Source organism: Loxodonta africana, chromosome X, assembly GCF_030014295.1.
Source record: "Loxodonta africana isolate mLoxAfr1 chromosome X, mLoxAfr1.hap2, whole genome shotgun sequence".
NCBI classification, from domain to species: Eukaryota; Metazoa; Chordata; class Mammalia; order Proboscidea; family Elephantidae; genus Loxodonta; species Loxodonta africana.
The window spans coordinates 91,857,250-91,875,122 of record NC_087369.1 but is presented as its reverse complement, the minus strand read 5'-3'; the positions used below and the strand labels follow the sequence as shown (position 1 = coordinate 91,875,122).

Sequence of the window (17,873 nt, the reverse complement as noted above, 5' to 3'; positions counted from 1 at the left end):
TCTATCATAGCCTGTGCTCTGTTAGGTTTTCCATTTCGTTTGAAGTATTTAAAAATGTGAAATTTTAATGTTGATTTTTATGTGAAATTTTGAGACAAGATTTTCAATCTTATTTAAACTGTGAGCTATTTAAATATTACTGATTCATATTTATCACAGGCTTGGTGACTTTTAAAATTTGTTTTATCCAGGATGAACTATCACAGAGACTCGCTCGCCTACGTGATCAAGTGTAACTTAAAGAACTGGTGCTTCTGTTTACTTCACTTGCTTCTTAAATTTTCTTTGTGTGTATATATAGATAAGTTACACTCTGATTAGAATAAAAACACTAGGTATGCCAGAATAATTAAGCACTATTTATATATATATATAGTGCTTTGTTTCAGCTTGCTCTACTTTCAGTACATTAGAAAATTCCAGGGAGTTTCCACTTTCACAGATTTTATAGTTCTACATATTATGTGTAAAAATGTGAGGGACATATTTTTGTAGGTGTCTTTGACAGAGCTAGCATTAGCTTGTATATGAAACATCTTCCTCAAAAGTGAAGTCAAAATTCTGGCATCAAAGTACTTATAGAATGAAGTGCTTTATATAAAATACAGTACAGAATAAAGTTTTTTTTTTAATTCAAAGTATATTTTAGTCTCTGTATACATTGACATGTGATACATAAAAATAAAAGCTGGAAAAGCATATTTACTTACTATGTTTACATGGCCAAAACACCTCATTTGGGATTATACAATGGACAATGCGATTTTTTTTGTCTTATGGTTTTGTTTGTTTTGCTATCCAAACATAAATGCAATTTGCTTTTAATCTGTGCTCAGCAATTTTTGAGTTTAGATTGTCATTGGAATTTTTACCTAGCAGTCTAATGACTACTATTTGTAGTCCTTGACTTTTTAAAAATTTTTCATTGATAATTTTCTTTATATAAATAGAAAAACTCTAATATTAAATTGAAGAAATTAAAATTTGCTCTTTTTAAAAAATGTTCTCTTTTCTAAATATCATTGTTGTTAAAATCCCAGAAAAATTTAACTCTTCATACTTCCAAATGAAATTCTGAAACACATTTAAAATGATTCTCCTATTTCCACTGAACTCTTTTTAGAATGTATTTTAAAAGGAGATTAATTTGCATGGCATTAGTGTTTTTAAACCAACCAACAACAAAATAACAACAAAGAAAATAAAATTGAACCAATTAAGTACTGGTTAAGTATGTTCATTTTTAAATCTTAAAACAACAACTCTTTGATAACTTGAAGAAATGAAGTAGAAGTAAATAAAATGTTTTTCTCAGCCATGCAAATAACTTCCATCCCACTGGAAACTGGGACTATGGCATAGGAAATGGGTTATGAAGTCATAGAGAAGACTCTGGAAGGCCAGAGTCCTGGGGGGAAAGCGTTTGATCTTTTCATGACCAGTTGTACTACTTGCCATCTCTCTAGGAATATTTTACCCAACAATGGTTTTTTTATGGAAAACGAACAAGTTAGCATGTATCTGCAATTTTCTGATATAATAGTCTCAGATGTGGAGAAGTGACCAAGTATATTTTAGCAAGCAGACTACTAATCTAGGTTAAGTAGGTAAAGTCTTTCTTTACTTACTGCAAGATTGATCCATGAAAGAATTCCGATGTTTCATGAAATTCAATTGCAGGGCAGATCTTTTTAGAAAGTCTTCCCGTTGTAAGTCATGAAGGCATTCAAAGTGTAACTATGAAGCCTTGTGCAAGACTCTTCTTCACTAAATATTCACCATTCATATATGATATTTCCTACTGTGAATGAGAATGTGTACGAGTGAAGATGATTTTCACTGGTCAATGAAAGAGAAATTATTCTTTTCTAAATTTGGGTTAAATCTATTTAACTTTCTTGGTACTTGATTATATGGTGTTTACTCAATGTGGAAGTCTTCTATTACATTTATAACTGATGCTTTAAGTGTAAGTTTATTTATTTGTATTGGAACATCCTGGGAAGCCATAATAGAAGAGATTATTACAGACTGAAATACCAATGAAATACAGCTTCCTTAATTTCCATTGTTGGGAATTTGTATACTTCTGTTCTTTTGACTTGAATAAAAATTGTTAAATTACGAGTACTGATTGCTTAATCTATAAATATAAATTATTCTAACCTAAAGATAACTTTTGATACTTTTACTTAAGAGCCATATCAGATTTGTCTTTTTAAAATATTGTTCTCTGATAGACACCAAGTTTTACTTTTGGATTCACCTATTAGTTATCTTATAAATATAATAAAAATTCCTTTCTTAGAATTTGTTTTTAGACCAATTGCCCCACAACCTTTGAACCCTTACCTATTCAGTATAATTACATTTCTAATTTAATAAGTGATTCAATAATTTAAAAGTAATGCATGTCAGACTCTGAAAGGAAAACATCACAGCACCCTTCACTTATCTTCAGCTTTTTTTTTTTTTTAGTGCCTGTCAATCTCATTTCCTCCCGATTTTATAAGTATTCGATTATATCATTTAGTTGAACATACGAGGCCAAGTGCATGGAAACATTTTCCTGTACCTTCTCCCTTCAGACAACTTGGCTGTATTATTTCAAGAGTTCTTAAAAAGTACCCATGACAAAAATTCCTCTTCTGCTCATATGACTGGATGCCTGAAATCTTCCACCTTCTTGTGAACCATTTTAGGTAAGTATTATAATCTGAGTTAATTTACCTAGTTAATTTATTACCAATCATTGCTACAGAGAGGAAGCAGGAATAGGAGAAAAAACAGGTGAATTATGATAAACTACTTTATAGTTTAGAAAGCTATGGGAAAGGAGCCTCTGCACTACCTGAAGAGAAATTCTGTTTGAAGGGTGCTAGCTATCTATGGAGAAAGTAAGAACAGTGATTGATACAGTGCCAAAGACAAACTTAGCCTAATCTTCTGTGGATTTACTGAAAACTGAAGTTAGTGGATAACAGTTCCAAAATAAAGTCTAAATTGGTTTTGTGTAGATGTAGAGAAAAAGCCCTGGATCTGACTTACAGTGATTGATGTGTTCTAGCTCCAGTTCTGATAACTAACTCTTAACTTAGATAATTCTCTGATCCACTCTGAGCCTTAGATTCCCTTTCTACTTATTCTTTTCAGAGTGCGTTGGTTACATAAATTGAAGTGAGTTGCTGTAGTGCAACTATTTTCTGCCATTCCTTCAAAAGAATTCTAAATGCAGTTTTACGATACTATGGGTCTTAGAATCTTTTGTTTCAGGAGATCTAGAGAACATTTAGCCCACCCTACCTCCCATTTTACAGAAGCGAAAACTGAAAACCAGAGAGATTCGGATCTACCACATTTGTTGAGCAACTACTGTGTGTTAGGCACTGTGCAGGGTGCTTTGATGTCTTATGATTTATTTAATCTTCAAAAGAATCCCGTGAGAAGTTGGATGATTGTTATCCTGGTTTTTAAAGAAGAGGAAACAGGCCGAGAGGTTAGATTGCTCAGATGCATACAGCTACTAAATAACAGCTAGGATTTAATCACAATTGTCGCACTTCAAATTCGGTACTCGTGCCACTAGACCGCACCTAGATTCTAACTGAAATTCAAAGATGACCTTATTCCTCATCCACAATCTTTCCCCACTATATAATTTGCTGAGTTTATTGCTGAGACAGACCTTGACAAAAATCAAAACCAAACCATTGCCATCAAGTCAAGTCCAACTCGTAGCGACCCTATAGGACAAAGTAGAACTGTCCCATAGGGTTTCCAAGGACAAGGACAAGAAATAGTTCATCCAGAGGCAAACAGGTGTTTAGCAGAGTGTTTCTGGGTAAGCAGTGGTTCCATTTTCTTCATTCTGGGACTTCCAAAAAATATAATTTTGGAAAATCACAGCTGTTTTCTCACAAGTTAAAAAATAGAATCAATATGTTACAAAGTTAACTAAGTTGTGCCTTCATATGATACTCAAACTTTTCCACACCGGAAAATGCTCCCACGCAAAATAATATATCGGTGAAATCATTCAACTGAAATTGCAAAAATAAGATCTGTCCTGACCTATTGATGTATATTCTTATAAATATATCACTTCCCCACTGTAGTAACAGGTACAAAGTTCTTGAAGGTGCCTTGGTAAATAAATGACTAAAGAGCCTGTGGTGCTTAATAAGTAGTTTATACATTAACCGCCAGCCTGCAAGTTAGTCTACCAGACAGTTAAAAGCCTTCCAGCCTACACTTAGAAAAGTCCAAATGGAATGTTAAAGGAAAATTTAGCCCTAGTAAAGTAAATTACTTGTATTATGTTTGCCCTCAAATTTAGTAAGTGAAGGGAAAAAGCCTTCATTTAATATGTCATTTGGTCATTAAAACCAACTTGGATCCCATGATCCAGATGAAGGTCCATAAAATGAACTCTATGTGCCTATTTCTTAGAAATCTTACTCAAACTTTTATCATGCAGCAGCTTGATATATTTAGCTTTTGTTTTAACAAAATGACATGAAATCATTTGGAGAAAAAAAAAGTTTTGGAAAACAGCACTATAGTACAGTGGTTTTATGTCACTTACAAAGGGATTTGAGAATCGAAGTAACTAATGAACAAGGGCTTTCTGTATGGAATTTTGATTATTTCTTCTGAATATTCAGTCAAACAAAGTCTAAGAACCAATCTGGGGTTAGATGAAAGGGAGAGAGCTGTGATGGAGGGTATTTTTCCAGGTAATGGGAACAAAAGAATGAAAAATTCCCAGTTGCTACAATCTATTGTGATTTCCCAGCTCAATATGCCTTTTTGAGATCTTCAGGTGGAATTGCCCATCCATGGCAGAAATTAACTCAAAGCCTTTTTTTTTAGATTATTCTCATTCGTGTTGTACCCATTGTAAGCCTTATAAAGGATGGTTATTACTTAGCTAGTGTGAGGATAGTGACATCATCCTACTTATAAGGGACCTGAAATTATATTGCTTCCTTTTTAACTTACCAAGAAGGCCTGGACTATGGAAAAATGTCCTGTTGCTATAACCTCCAAGTAGAACCACACTAAGCCACCCCGCCTTCTTCTGAGACTGGACATGAGGGTAGAGAATAAGAAAGAAGTTCAAAGAGGCAGTGTTCATTGAAGTAGGAGCTTTTCTCATTAAACAACTATTTATTCAGCACCTACTATGTACAAAGCCCAAACTTGTTTTGACTATAGTGCCCAGATGGGTGTTTGATGATTGAAAAAAGTATTTTGTTTTTAAAGGAAGGAAGACAAAAACCAACAATATATAGAGTACCAGCTATGTAGCTATGCACTTTTTTTTTACTTATGTCATTTAATCCTTCCAACAACCTCATGAGGTTAATATAATCCCATTTTACAGATGAAAAAGCTAAGACTCAGGCTATTTGTCCGAAGTAACAATGATAAAAGCTAACACTTTTTGAACACTTACTATGTGCCAAAGAGTATTTTAAATGTTCTATATGTATTAACTCTTTTATTCCTCATGCCTCCCATTTTACAGATGAGGATATTAAGTGACAGGGCTGAAATTCACTCCAATATATTTATTTTAAATTCAGTTTTCAAGGAACCCAGATATGCTTAGGTCACCTCTGCTAAAGAGGATTCATTATAAAGATATGGAGAGAAGAGGGCAGGACATCATTTTGATAACCACGCAATGAGGCCTCAGAGATAACTGGAATTTTTATATATCCAGGATACAACAATAGCTTCTAGCAATCTGAAAAGAGATCTGGATTATCAATAACTCTAGTGATATTCCCCTCAGAAATTAGTATCTGTTGCTCCTGCCTCAAATATTACATCACCATTACCAACTTAGTCTACCTGTTTCTACTCCTCGTCACTAACCATTATTGACATAACCAATCTCTATTTTCCACATCCCTAATCCCCCTCCCCCACCACCAAATTCGAACTCTGTGAGAGGATCTAATGGGATCGACCAGTCACCATCCCACCAGACTCCCCACTGGGTAAAGCTGCCATGCCAGACTGTCTCATGCCCAAGCCCACTGCCATCGAGTTGATTCCGACTCATGGAGACCCTATAGGACAGAGTAGAACTGCCCAATAGAGTTTCCAAGGAGTGCCTGGCAGATTTGAACTGCTGACCTCTTGGTTAGCAGCCATAGCACTTAACCATTACGCCACCAGGGAGCTGAAAAGCCCATTATATGCCTGCTGAGGTAGGCTGGCCACCTAAAGATAAGGGAGCCCTCAAAGGGGTACAGCAAGCGTGAGAAATGCCTTAAATATCCTGTCCTATATATTGTCTTACTCCTAAACCCATACTATTACAGCATGACCATTTTAACTCTTTTTAATTGTGGTGCACTAACATTTTTATGGCACTAGGTCCTTAAACCTTTTCCATTGTCTTGATAGTATTTACATCTCAGATCAGGGGCAGAAGGCATAACTTTATCTTCAGTGTCCCAGCTTTCCCTTTTAATGCCCGTCATCCTTCTTTCAGCAGCCTTCCCTTCTATCATGTTTTCCTGAGATGGAACTAACATTTACTGAGCACTTGGTATGTAACAGGCATGTTACAAACATCATCTCACGAAATTCTCAACATTCCTATGAGGTGTTATATCATCCCTATTTTACAATAGGGCTGGGCCTGAGGCTCGGAGAGGTGAAGTAACTTAGTCAAAGCCTCGTGGCTAGGAACTTAGCCTGAACTTAGTACCAAGCCTGTTTGAATGCAAAGCCCATGGTGTTTACATTCTGTTAAACCGTCTCTGAAAAAAGGCATCTTTAAAACTCACTCATGGAGACTTTGGGAATTCTCCTGCAAAAGAATTTGGATTTGGGGTAATAACAGCAGCTACCATTTTTTTGAGCATTTCCTATGTGCCAAGCACTGTGTTAAGCACTTAATAAGTGTGATATCTAATCATCTAAACAACCATTCTTTACCTATTTTACGTATGAGGAAACCAAACGTTAGAGAAATTAAGCAACTTGCCTACAATAAAATGTTAGTAAATGGCTGAGTTCCAACTGGAGCTATTTTAAGTCCTTAGGAAGAGGGCGATGCTTAGCACAGCCCTGCCAGTAGAATTTGAGCATGACTGCAAGGCTTACAGGAATTGTTTTTTTTAATGGGAGATTATAGTCCATCTATTCATAAGGCTATTCCTATCTGAAGCATCCTCCTTTTTGCTAATGTGGAGATAAACATTTTAGAAACAGACTCTCAGTTACCCATTTACCTCATTCCCTAAAATAAGCCCCAATGAAATGATGGAATGACTATTGATGCCCACCTTATGCAGAGATGATCATTCTTTCCTTGCAGCCCCTTGCTTTTCGTCCTGGAGGAAGTTGTGCTGAATAACCACAGGAGCTGAGTCTGACCAGCTAGGAGTTACTGCTCTTCAGAGGATGGCAGCCTGTTAGGGCCTTTGGGGTTGAAAACAGAGTTTCATTGTCTTAAGTCTTTTCTGCACGAGGAGGCTCTGCTCATTTAATTCAGTACTGGGAGGTGGGGGCTGAGAGTTACAGATACTAGAGCAGATACAGCAAGACACTCTTGTGAGTTAGCTGCTTTTCCTCCCCTTTGGGATGATTCAAACAGAAGTTACCCTTGATAATTTCAAGTACTTCGAATATTTGCTGTCGACTGAGTAGGCATTTCATACTTACTGTCTGGAGCTGGGAGCCGGTGTTTCACTGTCCTGGAGAGTCTTCAGAACTTGTAAATATTCCACTGAAAGCAACTCATAAGGAGGCGGCAGCAGTAGGCCACTCAGAGTTCTCTAAGCAGCCTCCAGAGTACAGATCCCCATGAAGGGTCGCTGTTTCTTTGGTCCTTGGGCTACCCCTTCCAGACAGGAAAAAAAAAAAGGCTGAAACAGCAGCCAGCTTCTCCTGAAGATTCTTTCTCCCTATGAATACCCAGAAAACCACGTTATCTAGTAGTGTCCAGCCTCCTACTCCCTCATGGAACAGATGGGGACATTGAGACCCAGAGAAGGACATGCCTGGTAAATACACTGTATCCACATCAAATCAGTGGGCTTTCTTGGCTCTAAATATGAAGAATAAAGATATTAAAAGTAACTTGTCTGCATTCAAAGAGCACATTTTGATAATTCAGTATAGCATTTCTGGAGTATAAAAATCTACTAATTCTCAGGCTATTTTTCTGTCCCTTATAAAATTAGTTGTTGAAACTCATATGGCAAAGATTTATTACTATTTATTATTATTACTTTCACCACCACCATCATTCAAAAAAAACATCATTATCATTCAGTTATTCAGAAACCTTAATTTCTCAAACTCAACCTTAAGAAAGGATGAGGGGCAGCATGTAGTTAACTTTATTTCACAAATGAATATATAGAGGCAAGGATATTGAGTGAAACCCAACCACCTGTGGAACTAAACTTCTAGGAGTTGCTTCATTTTCCCTGCTCTAGAAAATATTGGCACCAATTTCCCAAATACCACCTGCCAACAAAATTATCTCAACTGCTCCCAAAGATGGAGGGAGTATAGTGTAAGGAACTGGCAAAGTGCCCCACTCCCACCATATCACACACATATTAAAAAACAACACCAAATAAATAATACCGCCCCCAACACACACACACACACACACACACAGCCCAAAAAAGAAAATAAAAACTCTTTTCCATCACCCTAAGTTCTGGGCTTTCCACTATTTGAGGCTCATTCCTTTAAACTGCTTTTTTTCATGCAAATTCCTTGAAATAAATAACCCATTAAGCAGTATTAACCATTCACATATTCAGTGTGAATTCATGTATCTAAATTCAGCTGCTTAGCCGTGGCAGGACCTTAGAAAAATAAAGCCCAGGTAGATTTTAATGGGGGTGGTGGGGTGAGGGGGCAGTTACTTTGAATGAAGTAGAGTGTTAGAGAGTGGAGGAGCCAGGGCTGGGCAGTGTGAGGGGGAGTGCCTGGCAGGGTTACTGAAAAAGAAGGAAGGACGTATATGCTCCAGACAAGCTTTGCCAACCTCCCCACTGGGCTCATACCTTGTCTTATTCCTCCCAGAAGTGATGACTTCAGCAGCTGTCAGAACTGAGGCACAAATCTGCTAGCCTCGGTCTATTTGTCATAACCTCCCAATTCACACTGGAAAGGATCTTCATTTATTTGGTGCTTTTCAGTGGGAAATAGATCCCAACCATCTTTATATGTTTATAAGCCTAAGCAAGCATATGTTTAGACGTGGATTTTACCCTCCTGTGAAGACCTGCCACTTTAATGGACATCTCAGTGGCATCTTTTCCAGATTGGAGGGGAGTGTGAAGAAGGAAAGAGGGCAGCTGTCATGAAGCATTGCTGGAAACAAAACAAAACGAAACAAAATTCCACAAACCGCCTCTACTCTGTTACAAAATCCAATCCAGAGCAGCCTATGATCTGTCCACTGCTTTGGACAACAGCCCAGGGAAGCTGACAAGGGTTCATCTTAAAATTAAGTGGAGTAGTCAATTTCTTACAAGGATGTCACCTGCCCCAAAGCACCTCCCCACTGTCTGTCAGCTGAAATATTGTTCACTAAGCCAAACCAAACCAAACCCAGTGCCGTCGAGTTGATTCCGACTCATAGCAACCCTATAGGACAGAGTAGAACTGCCCCATAGAGTTTCCAAGGAGTGCCTGGTGGATTCGAACTGCCAACCCTTTGGTTAGCAGAGTAGCACTTAACCACTATGCCACCAGGGTTTCCTATTGTTCACTACAGATGAGTAAATAAGCACCAGTGAGCCCATGCTTACCTTCTTATTGGATAATCTGCCCCTGACTCTACCTATCTCAGAAGGCTGTTGTTAGGGACAGAGAACATTATATATATGGACAGCACTTTGTAAACTAAACTAGGCCAAATAGCTATAAGGAGTTATGAGTTCTTATCTATTCTTAAGGTAGATAGAGCAAAGGGTCATTGTCAGAGGTGTTAAAGGAGTTACTAAAATCATTGAATTATGAGGCTAAAAAAGGCCTTTAGAAACCTTTAGTCCAATACCCTGATTGTTCAACTGATATAAATGCGAGTTTGGAGAGGGAAAAGGACCTGTACAAGGTCAACAGGAATTAGTGGCAGGACTAAGAGAAATTCCCAGGACTACCTCTTCTGGGCCATAGTCTCTTGCTACCATTTCACATTTTCTACCTTTTTCTTGCTCTGTCTCCTCACCTTTCTCACTACTTTCAGCTCCCAAGCACTGCTCTTCATGTCCTAAACTGTAAACACAGAGGCTGAACTGCCATGCACTATTAAATAGCAGGACTCCTCCTTTTTAGAGGCCATAGAATTAATGTGATCAATTAAGATTCCCCCCTCACAGGCTGTGTACAGCACAGCTTGTGTGAGTCAGGAACTTAGGAATCCTTCTGAACTAAGGAGTGTCATATGTCTAACAGTCTGTACTTTTGAATCTCACTCGGCTAGTACACACTGCTCTCGACTATTGACTACCTAACACACTAAATAGAAAACTTGTATACTCAGGGTAGGATTATCTCCCCTCCCTTAGCGAGGTTCCAGATAAGACATGAGAGTTCTTTGTTTCTGGTCAGAATAGATCGTACTTGAAAAAAATTAACTGTTTTAGAGTTAGGGGTGGGTTGAGAGGAGGGTGGTGTGTTGAGTTCTAAAGTTAAGGCCAGAGGAAATAATTGCCTATGCAAGATTATATGTGGTCACTTGGGAGTTCCACTTGTGAAAAAAATCTCCTTAACTTTTCAAATATTGTATCTGAAGTTCCACCATTATCTGTTTATTATCACTGCCCCATTTCATACATGAGATTGCCATTGTGCAAGCACCTATTATTAAAACTGAGTATCTAACAATAAGAGCAAAAATCATATCCACCAGCATCCCCTTTTCCTTTCATGCCACACATATTAAAAAAATCTAAACGTCAGCAGCTGTCAATATTTTCTTTAAAATTCATCATGAAAAACCTTAGTTTGCCCTTCCTCACCGGTATACATTAGTTCCAGTCTGCCAGAAGAGACTGAGATGAATTGATATGACCTGGAAGTAGATAAAGTCCATGACAGTTACACTAACTTTTCTTTCAAGAATTTAATAGAATCACTTTGAATATCTCAAACGTCAAGTTTTCTCATCTTCCTAAGGCATGCCCAGTTTCCATGATGAAATGTTAATGTCCTACCAGATTTCTATTGATTAGCGAAGCAGGAGCTTAGATTTATTAAGGCCAAAAGAATATTCAATAGCCAAGAAAGGGGTACAGAGTGCTGTTAGAAATCCTATTTCAAAGTTAGAACATATCCACGATCCCTGGATCATCTGTGTGCCCTTTAATATTTAAATTCCAAACAACAGTTCTACCTATCTTTGCTTCAAAAAGAAAGCCACTTGACAGGAACATAATGAGTATATGTCCACATTTTTGATAGCATGGAATCAGGGCTGGCTTCTGAGAGCCTGTTGTTAAATTTTGAGGAAATTTGTGAGCTGGTTAAAACTTCAAGTAACTTGAAATTGGCCATGGTGGGAGCACATACATCACGACAAATCAGGGCTTTTTTATTTTATTTATTTTCAAGAGAGCCAGATATTAAAAGTGTATTAGCTTCTACTGTTTCATGGACTTGATATGGCTATTTGCCACTGACATATAAAAAGTATCACTGTGTGATATTAGTCATTCCAGCTTTCGTTTGATTAATGGTAACATGGTATGATGACTTCCATCCTTTTACAGTTAAACTATTTATGTCTTTATATTTGAAATGAGCTTCTTGTAGTTATATACTTGGCATACACTTGGGTTGTGCTTTTTATCCGATCTGTCAATCTCTGCCTTTTAATTGTTTCTGCCCTTTTTAAATTATTCAAGTATTTTTTGTGATAGTATTTTAGCTCCATTTTTGGCTTATTAGCTACAATTTGCCATTCTCCCTTCAAAATGTATTTTATCACTTCATGTGTAGTATAAGAACTATTTCTCCCTCTCTGTGCCCATATGCCATTTTTATATATTTTATTTCTGCATATGTTATAAGCACCACAATACATTTATTTTTGTCCTTGGAGTTAATTATCTTTTAAAAAGACTTAAGCAATAATAAAAGAATCTTATGTATATTAACCATGTAATTACCATTTCTGATGTTCATCATTCCTTTGTGTAGATCCATGTTTCCATCTGGTATTGTTTTCCTTCTGGCTGAAGTACTTCCTTTAACATTTCTTGTAGTACACATGTGCTTGTAACAAATTCTTTCAGCTTTTATATATCTTAAAATGTCTTTATTCCACCTTCATTTTTATAAAATGAGTTTGATGGTATTGTAGCTTGCTTGCTTCCTTTCATGACTGGTAATTTGTTTTTATTGGGGGCAGTGGTGGTTCAGTGATAGAAAACTCACCTTCCATGTGGAAGACCCAGGTTTGATTCCCAGCCAATGTGCAACATACATAGCCACCACTCATCTCTCAGTGGAGACTTGTGTGTTGCAATGATACTAAACAGGTTTCAGTGGAGCTTCCAGACTAAGATGGACTAGGAAGAAAGGCCTGAGGATCTACTTCCAAAAATAAGCCAATGATCCACAATGGTTAGATCCCCAACTGATCATGGGCATGGCACAGGACCATTGAGATGGTGCAGGACTGGGCAGTGTTTCCTTCCATTGTGCATGGGGTCACCATGAGTTGGGGCCAACTCGATGGCAGCTAACAACAACAACCATTTTTGATTGAATGCCAGATATGAGTTTTACCTTTTTTGGGGTGCTGGATATTTTCTGTTCCTATAAAAATTCTTGAGCTTTATTCTGGGCCACTTTTAAGGTACTTTGAAAGAGTCTGATTATCTCAGGCCTTGGTTTTAAGATTTGTTAGACAGGATCAGGGCAGCATTTATTCCCCATTACTGAGGCAAGACCCTTCTGAGTACCTTATTCCCTTTGAACTATGAGGTTTTTCAACCGGACTGTTGGAAAATAGCACTAATCCTACATGAGCACTAGATATGATTCTTTGTATTCCTATTAATTCTTTCTCCAGTAGTTTCCTTATCTGCATGCAGTAATGAGTACTCTGTTGAATACTCAAAGGGGACTCTCTGAAGCTCTCTAGTTCTTCTTCCCCAGTTGTCTCATCATCTCCAGTGGTGTTCTGTCTTGTGCATTCTAGCCAACTTGGTCTACCTAAACTCTCAGCTTTGTTTCCCCAACACAGGGAATTGGCTAGACTCTGCCTGGGTTCTCCCTCCTTGTTTTGTGGCATGGGAATTCTCTCAAAACAGTCAGCTGAAGCAATCATACGGCTCACTTCATTTGTTTCCCATTTCTCAGGGATCACTGCCCTTTGTGGCTGGATATCCAGTGTCTTAAAAAATGTTGTTTTATATATTTTGACTGGGCTTTTTTGGTTGCTTTAGGCAGGAGGGTAAATCTGGTTCTTATTACTCTATCTTGGTCAGATGTGAAAGTTGAGGGAATCAAATGTGATCTGATATTTAAGGTAGCTTTTTAAACATGTCTTCCTTCGTAGTTATGTAGATGTTGTCTTCGATATGTCTGTGGGCTTGAATGCTGCTTAAGATGAGACTGAATGCGGGAAAGCAAGGTTATTGGCCATGATGTCTTCCACATTTAAAAGGGAGGGTGTGGCTTATAAAATGTCATAGTGTTTTTTGTTTTTCCTTTCCAACACTCATTCCTTCTTTTTATAGTTACCACATATTAATTTTTCTCTGATGAAACATCCCTTCCTCACACTCAGTATTGGTAGGAACTGTAAGGCTGACATCATTCTAACTCAGTACCCAAGTCTCTCCTGAGGTTCACCCTTCAAATACTAGACAAGCCCTTAAAACAAAATGAGACTAAATGGGCATGACAACCCAGGGGCAAGAATGAGAAGGAAGGATGGGACAGGAAAGCTGGTAATGGGGAACCCAAGGTCAAGAAGGAGAGAGGGTTGACGTGTTGTGGGGTTGGCGAACAATGTCACAAAACTATATGTGTATTAATTGTTTAATGAGAAATTAACTAACTCTGTAAACATCTAAATTATAATTAAAAAAAAAAAAAGACTGACATTGCAGCAAGCAAGTTTGGCACATGACCCAGATCTGGCTAATCAGAATCACTGTCCTCTAAGCCATAAATATTTGCTTTTTTTAAGAATGGATAAATTGCCCTTTTTTCCTTGTTGCTGTAAAAAAATATTAGCACTACACAATTACAAAAATACCTGGGGGAGGAGGGCGGAGAAGGGAGTTAACAGTTGACAAACAAATATAGAAGTACATTATTTGTATGAGAATACAGTGATTGCAGAATTTTGCTGGAACTATTAGAAAGAGAACATTTCTTTCCACTGGAATTAGCGGGTGCTTCATTGAATATATTAATAGAGCTGCTAGACTCCACCCCCTGCCAAGGCACACATACACAGAAAGAAAAATAGAGACTAAATTTTGTGGGATTTTTGAGGCCTTAGATCTTCTTAGAGTTTTCAATTACAAATTAATTCCCTTTATTGCTAATGCCAGTTTGAGTTGGGTTTCCACCAATTGCAAACAGAAAGGTCTGATTCATACATGATTGATTGTCTTGGTTATTTAGTGCTGCTATAATAGAAATACCACAAGTGGATGGCTTTAACAAACAGAAATTTATTATCTCACAGTTTAGGGGGCTAAAAGTTTTAATTCAGGACGCCACCTCCAGAGGAAGTCTTTCTTTCTCTGTTGGTTCTGGGGGAAGGTCCTTGTCATCGATCTTCCCCTGGTCTAGGAACTTTCCAGCACAGGGATCCTGGGTCCAAAGGATGTGCTCCCCTCCTGGTTCTTCATTCTTGGTGGCATGAGGTCCCCCTCCTTTCTGCTTGCTTTTCTCTTTTATATCTCAAAAGAGATTGGCTTAAGATACAATCTAATCATGTAGATTGCATCCTGCTTCATTAACATTACTGTCTCTAATCCTGCCACATTAACATAATAGAGGTTAGGATTTACAACACAAAGAATAATCACATTAGATCACAAAATAGTGGACAACCACACAATACTGGGAATCATGGCCTAGCCAATTGACACACATTTTGGAGGGACACAATTCAATCCATAACAGTGATCATTGATTTTACAGATGACTAAAATACAAAGCGTTCAATCCTGAGACACAAATAGTATGATTTCAGGGAAGGGAGAAGTTGTAATAAAATATAGTTGTTATTGACAGTTGCTGTCCAGTCCATTCTGACTTGTGGCGATCCCATGTGTTACAGAGTAGAACTGTTCAATAGGATATTCTTGGCTGTAATCTTTACAGAAGCACATTACCAGGCCCTTTCTTGTGTAGTACTACTGGATGGGTTTGAACCATTAACCTTTAGGTTAACAGTCAAGCACAAAGTGTTTGTGCTGCCCAGTAAACTTATTAAAATATAAAATTACCAGTTCCTGTGTACATATTTTATAAATACAATAAGATATGATGTTGTATATACATCATTTTATTTATTTATTTTAAATTTTTATTGAGCGTTGTGAAAGTTTACAAATCAAGTCAGTCTCTCATACAAAAATTTATACACCCCTTGCTTTATACTCTTAGTTGATCTCCCCCTAATGAGACAGCACACTTCTCTCCACCATCTATTTTAGTGTCCATTGAGCCAGCCGCTGACCCCCTCTACCTTCTCATCTCCCCTCCAGACTGGAGCTGCCTACATAGTCTCATGTATCTGCTTGATCCGAGAAGCTCACTTCTCACTATATCATTTTCTATCCTATAAAAACTAATCCCTGTCTGAAGAGTTGGCTTTGGGAATGGTTCCAGTCTTAGGCTAACAGAAGGTCTGGGGACCATGACCTCTGGGGTCCTTTGAGTCTCAGTCAGACCATTAAGTCCGATCTTTTTACGAGAATTTGAGGGCTCCATCCCACTGCTCTTCTGTTCTCTCAGGGATTCACTGTTGTGTTCCCTGTCAGGGCAGTCACTAATTGTAGCTAGGCACCATCTAGTTCTTCTGGTCTCAGGCCGATGTAGTCTCTGATTTATGTAGCCCTTTCTGTCTCTTGGGCTCATAATTACCTTATGTCTTCGTATTCTTCATTCTCCTTTGCTCCAGGTGGGTTGAGACAAATTGATGCATGTTAGATGGTCACACGCTTGAGTTTAAGACCCCAGACGCCACTCTCCAAAGTGGAATGCAGAATGTTTTCTTAATAGATTTCATTATGCCAAATGACTTAGGTGTGCCCTGAAACCATGGTCCCCAAACCCCAGCCCCTGCTATGCTGGCCTTAAAAGCATTCAGTTTATTCAGGAAGCTTCTTTGCTTTTGGTTTAGTCCAGTTGTGCTGACCTCTCCTGTATTGTGTGTTGTCTTCCCATTCACCTTAATAGTTCTTGTCTACTATCTAATTAGTGAATAGCCCTCTCCCTCCCTCCCTCCCCACTCTCATAACCGTCAAAGAATATTTTCTTCTCTGTTTAAACTATTTCTCGAGTTCTTATAATAGTGGTCTCATGCAATATTTGTCCTTTTGCAGCTGACTAATTTCAATCAGCATAATGCCTACCATGTTAGGAAATGTTTCACAGATTCATCATTGTCCTTTAGCAATGCGTAGTATTTCATTGTGTGACTATACCATAATTTATTTATTCATTCATCCTTTGATGGGCACTTTGGTTGCTTCCATCATTTTACTATTGTAAACGATGCTGCAGTGAACATGGGTGTGCATATATCTGTTCATGTAAAGGCTCTTAATTCTCTAGGATATATTCCAAGGAGTGGGATGGCTGGATCATATGGTAGTTCTATTTCTAGCTTTTTAAGGAAGCGCCAAATCAATTTCCAGAGTGGTTGTACCATTTGACATTCCCACCAGCAGTGTATAAGTGTTCCAGCCTCTCCACAATCTCTCCAACATTTATTATTTTGTGTTTTTTGGATTAATGACAGCGTTGCTGGAGTGAGATTGAATCTTATTGTAGTTTCGATCTGCATTTTGCTAATGGCTAATGATCGTGAGCATTTTCTCACGTATCTGTTAGCTACCTGAATGTCTTCTTTAGTGAAGTACCTGTTCATATCCTTTGCTCATTTTTTAATTGGATTATTTTTCTTTTTGTTGTTGAGTTTTTGCAGTATCACGTAGATTTTAGAGATCAGACACTGATCAGAAATATCATAGCTAAGAACTTTTTCCCAGTCTGTAGATAGTCTTTTTACTCTTTTGGTGAAGTCTTTGGATGAGCATAGGTGTTTGATTTTTAGGAGCTCCCAGTTATCTAGTTTCTCTTCTGGTGTTTGTGCATTGTTAGCAATGTTTTGTATATTGTTTATGCCATGCATTAGGGCTCCTAGCATTGTCCCTATTTTTTCTTCCATGGTCTATATCGTTTTTAATTTTATATTTAAGTCTTTGATCTATTTTGAGTTAGTTTTTGTGCATGGCGTGAGGTATGGGTCTTGTTTCATTTTTTCACAGATGGATATCCAGTTATGTCAGCACCATTTGTTAAAGAGACTGTCTTTTCCCCATTTAATGAACTTTGGGCCTTTGTCAAATATCAACTGCTTATATGTGGATGGATTTATGTCTGGATTCTCAATTCTGTTCCATTGGTCTCTGTACCTGTTGTTGTACCAATACCAGGCTGTTTTGACTACTGTGGAGGTATAATAGGTTCTAAAATCAGGTAGTATGAGGTGTCCCACTTTGTTCTTCTTTTGGTAATGCTTTACTCAGCCAGGACCTTTTCCCCTTCTGTATGAAGTTGGTTATTTGTTTCTCCATCTCATTAAAAAATGATGTTGGAATTTGGGTAGGAATTGAGTTCTATCC

At 37.8% G+C, this 17,873-nt stretch overlaps 1 protein-coding gene across 1 annotated transcript in view; it reads left to right on the top strand.

Annotated features, from left to right (window-relative positions):
* LOC100654989 (charged multivesicular body protein 1B2) overlaps positions 1–2,779 on the top strand; it is a 56,440-nt gene extending 53,661 nt beyond the window's left edge. Inside the window, exon 8 of the mRNA XM_064278608.1 lies at positions 192–2,779. Within this exon, the coding sequence (XP_064134678.1) occupies positions 192–236 (45 nt within the window). The 3' untranslated portion in view covers positions 237–2,779. The remainder of the gene's footprint in view (positions 1–191) is intronic.
* The last annotated feature ends 15,094 nt before the right edge of the window (positions 2,780–17,873 follow it).